General features: G+C 36.1%; 1 protein-coding gene across 12 annotated transcripts in view; it reads left to right on the top strand.

Annotated features, from left to right (window-relative positions):
- LOC6041584 (protein NDRG3) overlaps positions 1-20,525 on the top strand; it is a 183,494-nt gene that overhangs the window by 82,347 nt on the left and 80,622 nt on the right. For 5 of the 12 annotated variants that reach the window (XM_038256106.1, XM_038256109.1, XM_038256115.1 and 2 more), the window contains exons 2-3: positions 6,109-6,310; positions 6,424-6,438. The exons of 4 other annotated variants lie outside the window; for them this stretch is intronic. In XM_038256106.1, the coding sequence (XP_038112034.1) occupies positions 6,114-6,310; positions 6,424-6,438 (212 nt within the window). In that variant the 5' untranslated portion in view covers positions 6,109-6,113. The remainder of the gene's footprint in view (positions 1-6,108; positions 6,311-6,423; positions 6,439-20,525) is intronic. 3 more of the 12 variants (XM_038256110.1, XM_038256108.1, XM_038256107.1) reach the window with 1 other exon arrangement.

The raw sequence follows: 20,525 nt of genomic DNA, 5'->3' as shown, positions 1-20,525 counted from the left end.
ATCAGTTCTGAAATAAGATTTACGGGCTTACTTAATTAAATATTTTATCTATTTAGATATAGGTGAAAGCGAGGGAAGTGGAGGGGCAAAATAAACTCGGATAATATTTGCAGTCTACTCAAATATTTTTATTAAAAAAAACATGTAAATAAAATAAATTTCCCGGTTTTCCATAGTTCACAAATAATAAAAGCCTTTTGAGAATTTTCAAATATCCATCAAATCCGTAATAACACCCAGCTGCCTAAAACCGGAAGGGTCCAAAAACCTTTTTACCAGCATCACATCGGCATCATCACTTCTGATGTTTGACAGACGACGACGGTCCCGGGTCCGTCATGTCCAGATATCTGCGGTTCTTGGCCTTAAAACCCCGCATGTCCGGATATGAGCGAGTGGTTGGCATATCATCAAATTATCCCCTGCCTTTTTTGTGGGCCAATGCGGGGTGCGGTCAGTCTACTGGAAGTGAGCGAGATACCGCACAGCCCGGATTGTTCGGGAACAACGATGGTTTTGTACGGAAGTTTAGCCGGGTACTGCATTGTCCAACCTGGAGCAAATATAATTAGTGGTTTTGCCTCTGCAGAGGAACTATTCAGGGTCCAAGTAGTTTCTGCTGTTGACACTGATTAAGTGGATGCACGTGGGACTAGTTTTGGTAAGTTTCTAATTTAAAATCTAAGACAAATTTCACAATCTCTAAACGTAATTCAACAACCAACCTAACGTACACTTCCCCTTCAACACAACATTTCGTATGCAACTTTACGACCAGATGATGATCCTTGATTGCGATTTATCACCGCGCTCACTTGCAGTCATCAACCGTTTGTTGGTCAAATGTCTCTAGCTCAGCTCCGCTCGTTAAGGTGATGTGCATCAGAATGAGCTGTTGTGTGCCATTTTCCAATGTGTACCACTAAACAACGCCTAATTTGCATACATTCCGGGGCAAACTGTTGCACCGCTAGCAAATTTGTGCACTCCACTCGCTAGGTTAAAGCAAACAACTTGTACCTACATATACCATATGGTTCGGCTTTGCCCGCGGTGACTGGCTGTTTGTCCTCCTATCCTGCTGCTAGTGCCAAGATTAGGGTAGGGTAGTCATCAATGAGACACTTTTGGTTTTCAACTTTCAAAGATTTTTCTCATTTTTTCATCAGCATGTTTTAATGAGGTTTTTGTTGCATTTTCTTTCTTTTAATGTGTTCTAACATTGACCAAAATATGAGATCGATCCGACATCTACAGCCAGAGTTATTCAACTGTCTCATTGTAGACGCACTTGGCAGGAACAATGAGACAGCTGGGGAACAATGAGACACACTATGAAAATCAAGATTTTTCTAGTAAAACATCATGTTTTTGTATTGTTCCATCGCAGGTAACTTGCCTTGAACATTTTAGAGCAATTTTGCCAACATGGAACTTTAATTAACAAAAGTTATACTAAAAAGTATTTAAATTTTGTAAAATCCGTATATTTATACCAAATAACTTTGTATTTTTGGTTAAATGAAGTTAAAACTCAATAAATATGCCAAAATAACTTTTAATTCATGTTTTGAAAGATTTCCATAGATTTTGAAAAGTTTAATGAAGAAAAATCAAAGTGTCTCATTGTTACCCATGAGCTGAAATGAGTGGGGAACAATGAGACAGCCCTGGGTTCTGGGTATATTCTAAATTTTGGCCAAATCTAATGAAAGGACATTGTAGCCCGACTCAATCCCTATGGAACGTCGAAAGAAATGTTAAGAAATATTAGTTTTGGTGTTAATGGCAGCCTACGAGCGAAAAAGTAATTTTTGTCCATAATTTACTTTTACATCCCAGAATCAAACATTTATGAATAACTTTTCAAGGAAGCGTCCATAACCAAAGCCACTATAATGGCAGACGTGTATCCAGTAGACACACCTTTCCCCCAAATATGAGCCTGATTGGTTGAAACTACGACTTGTGAGAGCCATTTTATCATTGTTCCCCGTGTCTCATTGATGACTACTCTACCCTACTGCTGCTGCTGCTACTAACGCCACTATGGCCCTGACTTTGTGCGTGATTAGTGGTTGTCCTCCCCCCCGTGACTCTTGCTCCTTGACTACTTGGAAAGCACCTTTTTCATCAACGGTGATGGCGGTGCAGAGGGACGCTGTAATAATCGTAATTTTAGTTAAGGTGGACAGTGCCGGTTGGAAGTTTTCTGAAAATCAAATAGTTTGGTGATTTTGAAAGTTTTTTTTAATGATTCAAACACTTTGAGTCAACGATAGCATCCATCATTCAGAGTTGCACAATACTTAACAATAAATTAATTCATTCCTTTATGTTAGAGATACTAAAATGTGTTATTTTTTAACGGGTTTTCATCTTCTTCACCTTATTTTTTTCAAAAAGTCAAGGCGCAAAAACAAAATTTAAATTGTTAAGGAAAAAATACTAGTAAAACAAATTGTAAACAATTTGGATACATTTTGTAATGTGTAAACACTGATAAGACAATCTGGTAACCTTACGTTGTCAAATTTGTAAACATTGACATGTTTCCAAAACCGTCAACATTTTTATCCGTTTTCATGTTATTTGTTTTTTGACCATTTTTGCAATGATGGCGCATATCTTGTGTAGATCAAGAGCAAGAAATTTGGCATCTTCTTCAAACTTTCAAGAAAGCAGCGAAAACGCAAAAAAATTATGACGATTTTGGAAATATTTCAATGTTAACAAATTCGACAACATAGAAGACGGATATGCTGACAGCTTTTCTTTCCGTGTTTTTGCGTTACGACTTACTATTCAAAAAGGCCAAAATTTTCGGTTTAAACAATTTTGAAATGTGATTCGTGAATTTTTAAGGTTTTAATAAACAGATTTTGAAATCCTGTGGTACCTTTTGTATTCAATTTCTACAAATATTTGCATTAAAAGAGGCAAACTTATCAATTTGGTTGAATTCATCCAATCAAGCGCCAATTGTAAACGAAGCTGTTTTTCGATCGGTTCTCAATGGGTAATTCTCCGCCAACTCACACAGCAGTTGCCCGACCCCTCTTCGTTTTGCGTGAAACTTTGTCCTAAGGTATAACTTTTGTCCCTGATCACGAATCTGAGGTCCGTTTTTTGATATCTCGTGACGGAGGGGCGGTGCGACCCTTTCCATTTTTGCCATGCAATAATTTGCAGCCTGAAACGGAGATGAGATAGAAATTTGGTGTCAAAAGGACTTTTATGTAAAATTAGATGCCTGATTTGATGGCGTACTCAGAATTCCGAAAAAACGTATTTTTCATCGAAAAAAACTCTAAAAGAATTTTAAAACTTCTCCCATTTTCCGTTACTTGACTGTAAAATTTTTGGAACATGTCATTTTATGGTAAATTTAATGTTCTTTTCGAATCTACATTGACCCAGAAGGGTCATTTTTTCATTTAGAACAAAATTTTTTATGTTAAAATTTCGTGTTTTTTTCTAACTTTGCAGGGTTATTTTTTAGTGTGTAATAATGTTCTACAAAGTAGCAGACAATTACAAAAATTTTGATATAGAAACATAATGGGTTTGCTTATCAACATCACGAGTTATTGCGATTTTACGGAAAAAAGGTTTTTAAAATGTTGGTCGTCGTTGATCATGGCCGTTCATGGTCACCCGCGACAACGGACGACGAAACAAAGAGATGCGCAAAAAGTAACTTTTTCAAAACTTTTTTTTCGTAAAATTGCGATAACTCGTGATGTTTATTAGCAAACTCCTTATGTCTATATATTAAAATTTTTGTAATTGTCTGCTCTACAACTTTGTAGAACATTGTTACACTCTAAAAAAATAACCCTGCAAAGTAAGAAAAAACACGAAATTTTAAAATGAAATATTTTGTTCTAAATGATAAAATGACCCTTCTGGGTCAATGTAGATTCGAAAAGTACATTAAATTTCCCATAAATCACATGTTCCAAAAATTTTTACAGTCGAGTAACGGAAAATGGGAGAATTTTTAAAACTTTTTTAGTGTTTTTTTCGATGAAAAATACGTTTTTTTCGGAATTCTGAGTACGCCATCAAATCGGACGTCTAATTTTACATAAAAGTCCCTTTGACACCAAATTTCTATCTCATCACCGTTTCAGGCTGCAAATGCTTGAAAAACACCTTTTTTCGCATGTTCAAAAATGGAAGGGGTCGTACCGCCCCTCCGTCACGAGATATCAAAAAACGGACCTCGGATTCGTGATCAGGGACAAAAGTTACCCCTTAGGACAAAGTTTCACGCAAATCGAAGAGGGGTCGGGGCAACTTTTCCCGATTTCGTGTGAGTTGGTAGAGAATTACCCCAATCAATTTACGAATTATGCAATTCAAAAATGATTTGTATGTCCTTTAGAGGCTCTTTACTGAAAAACAATGAAAATTTAGAGAAAAAAATCAAACAAGTGTCGGAGGTTGAGATGGCTGTTACGACACATTGCAAACTAATTTTTTTCTAAAAAACATTTAACTAAAAATCATTTAAAATGGTGTTTTGGTTCGTAAAATGGAACAACTTGGCTTAATATAAGTGTTTAAATTATATATTATTATCTACAACAGTTCTAATCTGAAATTTCAAAGCATGTTTCTGTCGTTTTTCTTTTTTTTTGCTTAAATTTGTCAAATATTTCTAATTAAATTATCCTTATTTAAAACCTTAAATAATTACTTTATTTTTAAGGTCCAAAAAGATTATTGAGAAGAGAGTTTGAAATTTATGTTAGTTTCTTTGTTTGAAAGTGGATTGGAAGACCGTTTACAATGATAGAAATAAACGTAATTTTCACACTTTTTATGTCCTTTGAACTTTTGAAATTAGGTTGATCTTGAATAATCTTAAAAAGTAATTTTGTTAGTAATTCGATTATCACAAGTCTCCTACTACCTCGGATAATAGAGTTTTTACTGTTTTTGAATGTTGCTTTGATAAATATTGTAATATTGTAAGGTATATTTGAAATCAGCCGCAATGTTAATTAAATAAATTGAATCAAGTATAGTCTTAAGCTGTTTAGTTTAACTTTTTAATACAACTTTGTGAAGTGTTTTTACTTGGAATAATTATGTCACATTATGATTTAAGATAAATATTTTTTAAAACGCAAGATCTTTGGGAGCGTTCTTTTATTACGTAACGCAGTTTGGGCGGGGGGAGGGGGTTGAAGGCCGTTTTACGCTCCATACAAAAAAAATATGGAAATTTTGTTACGAAGAGAAGAGGGGGTCAAAAATCAAATAAAAACCGTTACGTAATAAAAGAACGCTCCCTTATCAGTACAAAAAAATCAAATGTTGTGAGATATGTTTGGTTGTTTTTTTCTCTCCAAATTTGAAATTATTGACAAAACAGGAGGATTTCTGTCATAAAATGAAAAAGCAACATTTTTTTTTTGGAAAATCTCAAATCTTTCAACCGGCACTGTTGCTCCTAGATGCCTAGAATCTCGTTTGGAACCTTAGTACTTGCAGGGTGCACACATTTGCGCTGAATGAGAAATTAATTTATTCGCCTTATCTAGGAGGTAACATGAAGAAATGTGTCACGCAAAAACACACACACTAATTAACACACACTCCGAAACCCGCGTGCGCGCACTTATAGAGCTTTCACCTGACCACACCCAACTCTGGGACTGAGTTTTTCATGTTGCAACACGTGTTTTTTTGCAAGAGATTTTTACAGGCTGCTGCTGCTGCTGGCTATTGGTATTGGTAGAAGGTATTGTTTGTTTATCTTTGTGTGTGTTTTGTTTGGTTTGTGTTTTTGAGCTTTTGGTTTTGGTTTTTCTCACTTTACTAACATTCTTTCCTTACTTTTATTTGCTTTTACTATCCTTTCCATTCGAAGCCACTTGAAAAGCAATTATTTATCATTGTTTTGTTTCTCTCTTTTCTTTTTTCTATATTTTTGGTTTGTGAATTGGTTTGCAACTGCCACTAATCGAAATTACGTTCAACCATTACACCAACTTTTGAACTGCGTGAACGCCGACAACTAAAACAACACCAACACCAACAATTTGGCCAAAATTGTAAATATCGAAAAAAAATTACACAATTTAAAAAAAACAGTAACAATGCCCCAGTCCGACTACGTGTCGCTGACGACGGGGGGTGGCAACCCGCAGTCCGTGTACCAGTCGACGACGGAACCGCACGGCGCCTCCAAGTCGGTCATGGAGACGGTCAAGCGCGTCATCGGGACGGCCATCGGGGCCCAGGACAAGCACGCCTTGATCGAGCGGGACGCCCAACCGTACATCATCAGCAGCAGGTAAGGGAGCCGGTTGCATTTTTTTTAGTTTTATACTTTTATTGTTATTATTTTGTATAAAAATCAAATCATTTTTCTGGTTTTCTTTTCATTGCTCATCAATTGCATTTCAGTTTGGGATCAAGCATGTGAGCGGTTTCACCCATTGATTTTCCTGCATGATTGCCATTTTCCTCCGGTTTTGATGTTTGTGATCTTGTGAGAGTGTCTGTTTGTTTGTTTTGACTGTTGCATAGAATGCAATTTCACCACTCAAAATCCATCAATCAACTGTCATAAGCCCCTATTCATCTCATACTTAAAAAAAATCATAAAAAGAAACATGACAGGGTAAATCAAAAACAATTTCTGTAAATTTAGTTGCTCTGAATCTTTCTTCTAAGAATTAATACAAATATGGCTCACTTCAAGGAAAACAATTCCATTTGTGGCAAACGCACTTTATACTTAACACTGCATCACAGCAATTCAACTCTCCCGCTTTTGTCCACCATCCATGATAGCTAAATCACTTCCCAGAAGAGTTGTCCCCGCTCCAAAACGTGTGTCCTACAACAGAGCGTAACGACCGCAAACCATTTCTCCGCACAGCACACACATCAACTTTTGAGGGCAATGGAATTTCCCATTTTCCAAGCACAAACTCACATTTCAGTGCATAGTTTTCCTCGACCTCCTCGTCACCCTAGTCGGTAGTAGTTTGCCATTCTAGGAATACTTATACCCTCACATAGGAGCGAACTTTGAGCCATGTCAAACATTGTCTTGTCCCTCGTACCCTGGTGTACCAGGACATTCCAGGGGAAAACTAGCAGCTGCTCCGACGACGACGACGACGTTGAAGCGCTGCAGACACATTATCGAATGTCAAACGAGCCAAAAGTGCACACACGTGAGCCGCTTAACTTTGGAAAAGCAGGTTTTCCCTGATGCTGGTGGGTAGGAAAGAATGAGGAAAACTGTTATCGTAGACGATTTGTATGAAGTGCTGTACGGCTTTAGATGGGGTGACTTTGAAACGTTTTTTATGGGCTTGCGAAAGAGTTCAATTTTGATCGTTGCTCACCAAGATTCAAAAAGTTCATTTTTTTTACTTTAAATAAACAGCATTGCATTGTTTTAAAAGTTTTGAAAATAAATCATTGAACATTTTTTTTTAAATTTTTTTTAACGGGAATTTTCTCATCCGCAGCATCCGATTCTTGCCTTGAGAATAATATATAATACCTTTCAACAAACAGTATGATTTTGGGTCGCATCATCATCTTCTGTGGTGAATCCTGACCAAACCCCCATCCTACTAACAAATTTTCAGGTTCCTGGCACTTGTGGGGTGTAAGCACAGAGTAAATCAACTGCCCTAGTAGCAACCTGCGCTAACTAACATTTCCGTCCCTTAAAATCGAGATCTACAAACTGACATGGCGGGCGCCGTTGGTGGCCAATGACTGTTACCTATTCGCAACTGATCTAGCTTTAGCAATCATGGTGTTTTATCTTTTCAGCGCATACATACATGCTGTTGGTAAGGGAAACACCACTAGAACGTCGAAGCCTGTAATCAGTAGTGCTGAAAGGATATTACGGTTCTGTTCAGCAACGGAGGGGCAACCATAGGTGATCTCTCATGCTCATACTCATGCTCATAAATTATTAAATATTTTTATTAATATTGCCTCTGTTTGAGCAATTTTTAATAATGTGTAAAAAAGGGAAATTCATCAAAACCTGTTGGAAAGTTCACAAGTTCCTGATGTAAAATTACACAAGTCGTATGACAGAAACAAAGAAAAAAAACACATTTTTTAACACATAATCTTTCACAGTTCTTTGATGAAATATTGCCATAATTTTTTCCTACGTAGCTTTCCACTGGTCTGACCTCGTTTTACAATCTATTTGGTGGTTAAATATCATCAAACAGAGTTAATATTTATCCAAAATTAAACTTTTTTAAACTGGGTATTTTGCAGATTCTATATTTTGTGAGATACAATTTATGTAGTTTTGTATGATATGAAAATGATAATGTTTAGAATCTTTTTCTTGAATTCAATGATAGTTTGGCCGCTTTTATGAGATTTTACACATAGTAAAAATGCGTAAATTTGACAGGCGTAAAATTGGAAGGTACTCTTCTGTGATGTAATATAACCACACACAGAAAAAAATGATGGTAACATTCATCAGGAAATGGTGACAGATTTTGTGGCAAAAAAAAAAGTATAATATTACATCAGGAATTGGTGAATTTTCATCAGTTTCTGATAAATATTCATCAGGTTCACATTTTTACACATTTTTTGAGTAATATAACATAAAAAATGAGTAATATTCAACCAACAAAATTTCATAATTCCAAAATTCAACTATGCTGTTAATTTAGACTAAAAATTTGATATCACACAGGAAATGTGTTAAATTTACACAACTTTGAAGTAAAATCACATATTTTTTCATTCTCAGATGTAATATTACCATGATTTTTTACTTTTCACAGTAATAAATGTTAAATTTTGCAAGGAAAACAAATGATGAAAGTATTCATCAGGAAATGTACACAGAAAAAAAAATTATGGTAATATTCATCAGGAAATGAAGACAGATTTTGTGGCAATAAAAAAATGATTAATTTTAGCCTAGAAAATGATGAATTTTTATCAGTTTTTGATGAATATTCATCAGGTTAACATTTTTACACATTTTTTATGTAATATTACTCAAAAATAGAGTTAATATTCAACCTACCAAATTTTCAACATTCCAAAATTCAACTTTTTTTTCTGTGTAGACAGATTTTGTGGTAAAAAAAAGTGTAATATTACATCAGGAATTGGTGGATATTCATCAATTTCTGATGAATATTCATCAGGTTCACATTTTTACGCATTTTTTGAGTAATATTACTCAAAAAATAGGTAATATTCAACCTACCAAATTCTCAGCATTCCAATATTTAACTTTTTTTATTTTGTGCAGATTAATTGACGAATTTTACCTCTTTTACGGTGCAATTTTACATCAATGTTTGTGGAGTTGGTAAATTAACACATAAAAAGATATAAATCTACACATGTTTAGACGCAAGTAAAATTACACATTACAAGATGTAAATTTCCACATTTTTAGAGGCAATATTATATACAGTTAAATAGTTTAATTTTGAAAGGTTGAAATGTTGATGAATTTTACCTATTTATGTTAAATTTTCTTAAAATAATGTGAAAAAATATTAAATTTCACAGAAAATGAAAAAAAATTATCAATTCCTATTATAAGATAACTTATTTTTTATTATCCAAAATCTGTAACCATGCCAAGATGAAATATTGCCATGATTTTTTACTGTGTAGGAAGCGTCAAATAAAAAGTCCAATCATTTTCACCTATAGACGAAACCGTGAAAGAAATCCGTATGTTCTTCATCAACTTTAACGGTAATTACCAACATGACATTTTTGCTAATTTTTAATATAATTAAAACCATGAGCCAAAAAAACAATAACTTTGAGGCAATCAAATTTTCATGAATTCGTGGAAATTTTTCAGCTGTTTGGCAATATTATTTTGATCTCCTTTCAACCTTGCGTAGCACCAAAAGACATAAATTTTGAAATAACAAAACAAAAAATATTTTTCAATAACTGAATTTCATTTACTGTTGTAGAATTGAGTTTACTGGTACTGGTTAGAATTATTAGAACTTACAAAATAAAGTCAAGAAGAATTTATTTATTTTTTTTTAATTATGAATCAATAAGAAATGAAAAAAAAGTTAAACAAAGAAAACTAAAACAATCTGATGAATTCTCTTCTTATTTAAATAAGTATCTAAATTCAAAATTTAGTCGAATTTTTCATAAAGAGAACATTTTGAATAAAATATTTTAAAAAATGTTTGTGTCGGCAGGTAAGAAATATGATCATTTGAATTTATATCTTTTTTGATATGATTTATCTCATTTTTTAATTCAAAGTTCAATAAAAAATCGTAAATTGTTATCAATCAAATGAAGTTCAATTACACATGACATTTTTTGCAAGCCCATTTCAAATGTAAGCCTTGAATATGAAATTCTTGTAATATTTTTATTGGAAAGAACAGAAATTGTACCATATTGTGACATTGACATTTAAATCAGTAGGAACCGAGATATCAACATTTGGAAGTTGGTGCGATTTGAGAGATAGCCTAAATCCATATTTCCAATTTTTTCTATTTTTTTCTATTTTACCAGATAAAATTAAAAAAAAGCTATTCAAGTACCACAAACAAGCTGGAAATATCTAGCAGACAAAAAACTAATGATGATGATCGGGGAATAGGAGGTAGGGTATAAAATAATTATAAAGCTTGTTGAAATCTTATTATATTTAATGAATTGTTCGATTTTCATTCAATTTCTTCATTGGCAGTCGGAAAATTGCATTGTTTACAAAAAAACATACTTTATGTACATTTACCACGAAAACGAAAATTTACAGATACTTCTTTATAGTACTTTTCGATTTCAAATTCGATTTTGCATCTGAAAATGAGAAGAGCTTTTTTCATAAAAAAATCAAACATTACGAATTAAAAAAAAAAATGTCTTGCTCTTGCTGGGTCCTTACTCAAAGTTTGTCCTTTAGATCCTCACAACATATCAAAAAATAAAATCATCAAAAAATAATTGTTTTTCGCAAATGGATTTTTTGTGTCAAAATGTGAAATAGAATCATGGGAATGTTGTTAAAATGTACCTTTTTTCCTCCGAATTGTTGCTGAAGACACCATCAATACAGATTTTAGAATATTTAGATGACATTTTTCTATGAACAACTGTAAAATTTGTATGGACGAACCAATGATGCAAAATGCCTTCTTTGTTCAAAGGAAAGGACCCTACACACAAAAAAATATTTCCAAATGTTACATCATTTATGATGTAACACTTTTGCACGTCGTTAAACATTTAAATTTAAATGCAATTTGATGTAAATTTGCAACAAAATATACGTAAAAACATGATTTTAAGTGTGATTCAACCGTTTGCGTTTGCATCAACTGAGTTTATATGTGATTCATTTTTTCCGTGTCGAGTAAATTCACATATTTTTTTCTGGCGGAAATGACATCAGTTCTTACAACACTTTTACTGCTAACATAATTTCTTATGAAATATGCCCAACACAATGATCGACGAGCGCCATCCAAAGTGTCCCCAACTCACAGTTCCAAGAACGTCCTGCAGGCGATATTCGGAATTCTCGCAAGAAGACACGAACTTTTCAATGTCCAACGTGCTGCTGACAACACCACACACGCTCACACATGACGCAAACTCACACAAAAGAAGCACCAAGAGAGGAAAAAAAACGAAGTTTCTCGCCCAGAGACGTGCCCTTTATTCGGGATGGAACTTGCCATGGCCGTGTTGACCTTCGCGTCCCTCCCGGGGAATTTCGGGGGAACATCGGCAAACAAATGGGGCTGCCTCTCCTCTCGATGGTACAAAGGATGTGAAGTTTAAAGTTCATCCAGGAGGGCAAACATGCACTTGCGACAAAACTTTTCATTCTAGTTTTTCTTGCTCTTTTTTTTGGAAGCTTATGAAAACTAGTGCGCAACGTTGCAGAGAGCGGCAAAATTGAAATTTCAAACGAACATGCCAAGCAAAAAAAAAGCTCACTGGAAGTAATCAAAATAAATGGACTCGGATTCGGTTGCATGCAAATGGAACGCGGGTTTCGAAGACGGTCGGTCTACGTTAATATCTCGGCAGCTGCTTGCGTTTTTTTTTGCTGGTCGATTTGATTTGTTTGTCGCCAGGGAAATTTGATTTTCGAAGTAAATCGTTATTTTGTTTTGGGAGGACGAGCAGTGACCTGAAGTAATGATTCCAGAGGATTGCGAAATCAAGTTGGCAAATTATCGTTGATTGGGTTCTGTGGAAGGTGGAAAACTGATGGCACGTGCTATTATTAGTTTTGCAGTGTTTTGATTGGTTAAAAAGCGTTTTTTACAGTCCAGTAACTTTGCAATCATTTGTTTTTAAAATATCTTAGAAATAACGATTTTTTCTCAAGAAAAAACAATATTTTGTTTTGCTGCAGATCGAAAATTCACAAAAAAATTGATCGTTTTCATTGTGACAATCCTTTTGACTGTATCTCAGCAAATGATTTTGAAAGTCCAAGCACGAAAGTGACTTTACGAATTGCAAATGTGTGGGGACTTTTAGTAGAAATCCAATTATATGAATGTACGAAATCAACCGTTCTTGCAGAAAAAAGCTGAGTAGTGAAATCCAAATTTCTGCCCGATAATCTGATAGATGATTTTTAAACCTTTTTTTCAACGATATTTTGCACGTGAGAGAGGAAAGCAGGGATGGAGTAATCGCAAAAAAATCTTTTTCGCTTGCGTATTTTCTTCACCCGTGAATGAGAAAGAGGAGGCGAAACACACAAGAGAAAATCGCTCGCGAACTGTTCGGAGAAAATCAATCAGTTGAAGATATTTTGTGTATCTTATTTTTAGCGCCACTTGAATTGATTTATTTCGTTTGTTTACATTCATTGATCATATTTTTTTACGAAAAGTAACAGGTCATTCTTCAAGGTGCGGGAGAGAGGAGAGCTATGTTCTCATCTGATTTTTACTTGATGAGCGTCAACAGATTTTCTTTTGATGAAGATTTTTCCATCGCAGGAGGAGGGACAAGTCCTCTTTCGAATTTTGTTCTTAGTGAATATCAAAAGAAACTCCAGATTTATCCATCACTGCTAAAGAATCCTCTGAAAAATAACATAAATTTAGCAAAATAATCAAATAATAATGAAATACATTTCAGGGCTTTGGGAAAAAATGCTTGAATGAGGGTTAACAGGAGAGAAGTCTGGTTCTGCTTATAAAACAAAATCTTTTCGTAATTTGTTAAAATACTTCGTCAATTAAAATCCATTTTAACCAATCACTCAATCGAAATTACATTCAATTAAATCTCGTAAAATTTATGTCCCTGCCACAAACATACACAGTCAGAAACTTTTTCATTTCACGGTAATAACCATCGAAACATTACCGTGCTATCCGATACATCATCTCATCGAGGACACTTTTCGCTTCCCCCTCCTCTCTTACCCGAGCATGGGTAAATAACAAGGGAAATGCGTAATAATACCTTTCTCTGGTATCAATACCAAATTTTGGTATTCCTGGACCCTTTAAAATTTGTCTTAAGGATTATGCAAGAGCAAAATGTGGTATCATACCAATTTAAGGTATTGTTTTGATATTGCAAAATTGCAGTATTTGTCAATGATCGAACACCACATTTTGGTATTCTTTTGGTATTACAGTATTTTATCGAATTCCTCTGAAACTATGGGAAAATTTTGACCAATTTTGACAAAATAATTAATTTTGCGCTAAAATGATGTCTCAAAGCGAATGCTTTCATTCAAAACCGGATATTAAAAACTTGATTTTAAACATTTTTGATATACCCCCTACAGAAATGACTTGAAATTGTGGAAAATTTTCTAAGTCAGGATGGCACATTTTGGTATTATTTTGGTATTTAAGTGTTTTATCAAATTCCTCTGAAACTATGGGAAAATTTTGACCAATTTTGACAAAATAATTAATTTTGCGCTGAAATGATGTCTCAAAGCGAATGCTTTCATTCAAAACCGGAAATTTCAAACTTGATTTTAAACATTTTTGATATACCCCCTACAGAAATGACTTGAAATTGTGGAAAATTTTCTAAGTCAGGATGGCACATTTTGGTATTATTTTGGTATTAAAGTGTTTTATCAAATTCCTCTGAAACTATGGGAAAATTTTGACCAATTTTGACAACATAATTAATTTTGCGCTAAAATGATGTCTCAAAGCGAATGCTTTCATTCAAAACCGGAAATTTCCAACTTGATTTTAAACATTTTTGATATACCCCCTACAGAAATGACTTGAAATTGTGGAAAATTTTCTAAGTCAGGATGGCAAATTTTGGTATTATTTGAATATTGAAAGGTTTCGTCAATTTTCTCTGAAACTATGAGAAATTTGTTAAAAAAATTTTACGAGTTAATTAATTTTGCGCTAAAATGACTTGAAACCCAAAAATGTTAAAGATGATTTTAAAAATTAGTGTGATATACCCACTAATATTTTTTCAAAAACGTTGAAATATCTCTAAGTCGGGATAACCAAATACTTTAAAAAACGAGTCAATCGACAGATTAATGAATTTTGATGAATTTCAATTCAGTTTCATTTTAATAATACTTATTTTTCATTCTTGTTATTTTTCAGAAGCTTCAAGAACTTCAAGCACAGGCCGTTCATCAATGACAAATGCATTCGGTGTGGTGAAGAATATCACTAATAACAACATGGAATCATCAGGTGAGTAGATTTGGCTGTTGCATATGAATAATTTCCGTTATTTCACTAACTGCAACTGCTGCACTAAAAATGGTATGAAAATACTAAATTTTGGTATTACTTGTGCAAATAACAGCGACCAAAATGTGTCCTTGGTTTCCCAGTAATAGATGGTAAAATACCATGAAGTCATACCAAAATCATGTATGTGAAAGACCACAGAAATACCAAAATATGATTTTCCAAGGGCGCGGGAATACCTAAAAATAAAACCATGGCAATACCAAGTTTTGGTATTCAAGCAATGTTCAAAATCCAGAAGACCTCAACTTAGTATTGAAATGGTTCTATTTTGAGGTATTATTTTACCCTTGGAATAACATGGTTTGGTATTGTTGTGCCCTTACACATACAAGATTTTGGTATGATTTCATGGTATTTTACCATCTATTACTGGGCAACCAAGGGCACATTTTGGTCGCTGTTATTTGCCCAAGTAATACCAAAATTTGGTATTCCCGTGTTATTTACCCCTGCTCGGGTAATGAATAATGGATCGCACATACGCGGCCATTAACATACATTCAATTAATGACACATAAAACCAGCGTCAATTTTTCCCATCAAATTGTTTTTTTTTCTCCTGTAACCATTTCGAACAAATTTAACGTACACAACAAAAAGAAGAAAAAAACTTCTTTTTGAGTAATTTTAACTAAAATTATGTGTAAAATTGTGAAATTCAACAAAAACTGATGAAAATTCCGCTAGTTTTAATGTAAAACTACACACTTCTTGACACAAAATCTTTCGCCATTCTCAGATGTAATATTACAATCATTTTTTAACGTATGTGTGGGCTCTAATGACAGGGCCAAGCCCGGCGTAATTACCGATTCACTCGGGGAGGGCACATCCTGGGCCTGCCCTGTGACCAGCCCGTGGCGCAATATTATGTGGCAAGCAATTAGGTGGAAAATCGATAGGCGGTTTATATTTGTGGCCAAGTATCGGTGAGGAATCGGTAGGGAATTTTACCAACCTTAGTTTGCTCATAATTAATTGAATGTAGTTCTGGGTTGGAACTTCTGGAAATGTCACGAAATCGGATTTTTCGGTAATTAAATGTTATTTCGTTTGTTTTGGTTTTTTTGTATTTTTTTTTTCATTTAATTATATGTTCTGAGAAGAAGTAATACAAAGCTCTGAGCATGTGTTCGTGCATTATTCATCAAGTCAACCAATCGATTCCATGCGGAGAGAGTCCTTTTCCCTGCAAATTTCTCCTAACATCGCCATAACTTTCTTTTGCTAATCGACCACACCCACGCACTGCACGTTTAATCTCAGCCCAGAATATCTTGCCAGCTTCAGCAGCTCCAATTTCGCAAAAGCTCGTCGTGCTGTAGGCAAATTAATTATCAAGACAAATACTGCCCGGAAAAAAAAATTCGCAAAACTTGTGCCTGCTCGTCAGTGCCAATTCTTTGACTTTTCTTGATTTTTCGTTCATCTTCGTTTTGTTTGAAGATGGCGTGACGAACCGGAATTTCGACCATTTCGTGGAAAACCGATCCTTCGCTTTCCGGAGAAAATCTCGGAAAGTCACAAGCTTTGCTCCAGAAAAGAAGTCAAAATTTTCCTAAGAATCTTTAATTACCTACGGTCTGGTTGCACAAAATCTGCTTTAAAATGTAAAATATTTATATATTTAAAAAATAGAAGGTTGGAAAAATAGATGGTTGATCAGTTACTAACGTTCTTCTCAACAGCAAACAGAAGGTTTCACCCAACAGATACAAAAACAGCTCCATGAAAAATGGAAAACCACCGTCGCGCCACCGCGACGCCACCACCAGCGCGTCTCTGAGACTGTCTTCAGCTCAAAACAACCCTCCGGATAGGGAAAATCCTGGCGTGGAAAAAAAGCAGGAGCAACAACTGCAAAAAATGACAACCCCTAGGAAAACACGTGGAGACAGAGCGGTCAAAGTTCAACCCCGAGTGGGGTTTCCACTATAGCCCGTGGTCGGTTGGGAAAAAGTGACGGAAAAACAACGAAAGATACTCGGCAGTTTGTTGGCTTCTCTTTTTTTTGCTCGTAATGTCGTAACACTGCTGGGTGAAATTATTGATTTTGCTAGCGGATTCGACTGGGAGCGCGTTGGTGGAATACGGGTTGTAAGGTTTTCTCAAATTCAATAATTTATATTTTTATAGCATTTATTTTTTCAACATTTTCATGGATTGCATGAAAAAAAATCCTATGGTAAAGTCGCATGCAAATGCTTCCACATCACCTTTTTGAGAATAATCATTTAATGTTACACTCTGAAAACAAGCGTCAAGACCTTTCTCTTGCGAGCATAAATCGAATGCGACGCAAAACCGTTTGTCACTTTCATACCAATCACTGCTGAAAACTCTCTCTTCTGCTCTCCCTCTCACTCCCTTTCGAGTGGTACAGCGTACGACCTAGAGACGCCGATTGCGATTTGTCACTCAAAATAAATCAAAACAATTATTTGCACGCAATTTCCACTCTACCGTTGACGGCAAACTGTGATAGCGTAGTCCAAGTGAGCGCCGTGCTGTTCTTTTGTTAGATTCTCTCCTCTCTGAGCATATTCGTTTGGGACTGAGATCGACGGACGGAGTAGGCGAAGAAATTCACGAAGTACTTGTATCGCTGTGTGGAGCGGTTGCCCAAGTCGCTGCAAGCTAGCAAGTCATGTTCGCTCACGAATGGTTGGGCGCTTCAGTCAGTAAAGATTTCATCGGTGTGATGAGTGAGTGATTTATGTTCTTGAATCCAAATTTGGGACCCTTGATTAAAGCGAATGCTTGAGTAATTTCATCTTAATTTAAAATCTTATTCATGTTGCTTACACGGATAGAAATCTTGTACACTAATCCGGTGACTCTACGTTTTCGAATTTGTAAATTTTTCGAAAATCGTCAACATTTTTTTCTGATATTGAACAACGAAATAAAAAAAAAATAAGGATTTTCTAAATATTGCAATGTTTACAAATTCGAAAACATAGAGTTACCGGTTTAGGATTTCTATCCTTGTACGACACGGTTTCCAAACTTTTAATTTTCAATCAAATTCAAGTACTCATTGAACGATTGGTTTTTTACTGACTATTTTGCTGAAGAGTTCATAATTGTAACAAGATCGGAGTCCATGTAATTCTTAAAAACCCACCAAGACGTATTGCGTAGTCGGTTCGCATTCTCCCTCTCACGTTCTTTCATTGCGGTTCTCTGAGAGAGTGAAAAACTCAGCGGTGAGAACGCCTGACCGAGGGAAAGAGGACGAGTGATAGGAAGAGAATGTCCTCGCTGGCAATCACGAAGAAGAGATTTCGAAGGCTATGATGCTGGTTGCTGTACTCCGTGATATTCTGGTGCAAGAATAATCAAATGATTAGCAAATGGTAGTTTTTTTTTGTTTTTTTTTTCTATCACTCATTTGCAACACTGTTCTTCTCTCATGAGCGCAGATTGACCTGTTTAATTCTTTCTCGAACTTCTTTATTTGCCATACGCCAGGGTTGCCAGGTCAAAATTGAAAAAAATCTGGTGTTTGTAGTAACACGAATTGTTGTTGAATAACAATAATTGTTTTTGATTAGGAATGCAAATCATCTCGGCGCAGCCCTACCACAATGAATTTGGTAGCGGTGGGCTGCGTTTAGGTGTTTCCGCCGTAGGTTAGGACAATTACGATAGGTATGATCGGGGAATAAGTACAAAAATAAAATCACTTGGAATTCGACCGCACACAGGACTACATCTCTTCAAAACCCATCCGAACATTTGGTGCCGAAACCCGGGACAATCGCTGTCGCCGGATAAATCTCCCACGTCGTCGAGTCATCGCCAGCACGAAGCCGCTTATAAGTTAAGTATATTAGTTAAGTGAGTGAAGTGAAGATGACTCCAAAGAAGAGATATGTGCGGAGCAATTCCGTCAAGTTAAAAGAATTGAAGAGGCGGATGGCCACGATACTAGGTTCAGCGGAACAAATCAAAGTATTCGAGGCCAATTACACGGCCGACCAAGCAAATCAACTAGCAATTAGAATCGAAATGCTTGATGAGCTTTGGAAGCAGTACTCGGAGGTACAAGAAGAAATAGAGCTTCTAGAGGACCTTTCGGGTGAAGAAATTTCTGAAGAACGATTAGTATTTCAAAACAAATACGTTGAATTAAAAGCACTACTTGTTAGTAAGTTACCGAATCTATCGGTAAATACGGAGCCCACTCGCGTGGCTTCAAATTCGGCGAGCATCGTGTCGCAATCGGTACGTCTGCCCGAGATCCAAATTCCCAAGTTCGACGGGAATCCGGAATTGTGGATCGAATTTCGTGACACATTTAAATCACTCATTCATGCAAACCCAAATCTAACAGCTATCCAAAAGTTGCACTATTTAAAAGATGCACTAATTGGTGAGGCTCATTCGTCCGTAGCCAATCTTGAGATGTCGACGGAAGGTTATAATATCGGGTGGAAATTAGTTGAAAAGCGACACAACGATACTAACTTTTGATCAAAAGACACATTTCTGCTTTATTTGCGATAGCACCAATTAAAAAAGAGTCTTCTGCTCTGTTGATGGACCTCGCTGATCAATTCGATCGTCACGTCAGCATACTTAATAAGCTAGAAAAAACAGAAGATCATTGGAACTCTGTACTAGTTGAAGCTTTGAGCAGACGTTTAGATACTACTACATTGAAGGAGTGGGAAAAAGATTGCAAAGAAGGCGAACGTCCTGATTTCGACGCTTTAGTCACATTTATTCGCAAACAAGCGCGTACGTTACAGTCAGTAAAAATGTCTCACACACCGACAGCTACACAAGAGACCAAGATCGTAGTAAAATCAAGGTCCACAAACAACTTTATGATCGCTGAGGCAGCGCACAAATGTCCGATGTGCAAAGCAGCTCATTATTTGTATGAGTGCGATCAGTTTAACAAACTTTCACCAAGACATTGCTTTAATATCGCCAAAAAGTACAAACTGTGTATCAACTGTTTACGTGGACATCACCTCGCCAAGAACTGCAACTCCTCTAACTGCAAATCTTGTGGACAAAGGCACCACACCCTATTGCATCTACCGCCAGCTGTCGATGGTAATAGTTACAACAGCAATCAGCGAACTACATTTACAGCGTTTGGGCAACAGGTAGAACATCCACAAGTACAAACACAAATGTATTGTCCTCCTCATTTGATGGGGGGAGTGTCGGGGGCTCGACACCCCAATACTATTGATTCTTTTGTCCCTGGGACAATAGAAACCCCTTTTGCACATGTAGCTCAGTCCAACCAAACCCCAAGCCACACAAACTACTCGGCTTATTCGGCAATTCTCAGCGAAGGGAAACCTGCACAGAACCACTACAACGAACAGCACAAGATTAGATCAGCTAACCGTGCAGCAGAAGACTCATCGGGAGTTCTGGACACGTCGCGGGCAAAGACAGAGGTCTTCCTCGCAACCGCAATCGTGCGGGTAGAAGATCGTGACGGGACGAATCACTTCGCGCGCGTGGTGTTAGATAGTTGTTCTCAGTGCAATTTTATATCGGAAGCGGTCGCCACCAAGTTACGATTACGGCGGACCAAGACAAATACGGAAGTCGCGGGAATCGGTCCGGGTAAAGTGCGTGTTACGGAATCGGTCACTGTGAAGCTTCGCTCGCGGACTCGCGCTTTCGAAACGTCGGTCGTTTGCCTCATTATTGCCAAAATTCCGGCAATTTTACCGAGCCAGAATATCGATATTCGCGACTGGCAGGTTCCGCGTGACGTGA

The sequence above is a fragment of the Culex quinquefasciatus genome, chromosome 2 (genome assembly GCF_015732765.1).
Source record: "Culex quinquefasciatus strain JHB chromosome 2, VPISU_Cqui_1.0_pri_paternal, whole genome shotgun sequence".
NCBI lineage: Eukaryota > Metazoa > Arthropoda > Insecta > Diptera > Culicidae > Culex > Culex quinquefasciatus.
Note: the sequence above shows the minus strand (reverse complement) of the source record. Positions and strands in the feature narration are given on the sequence as shown.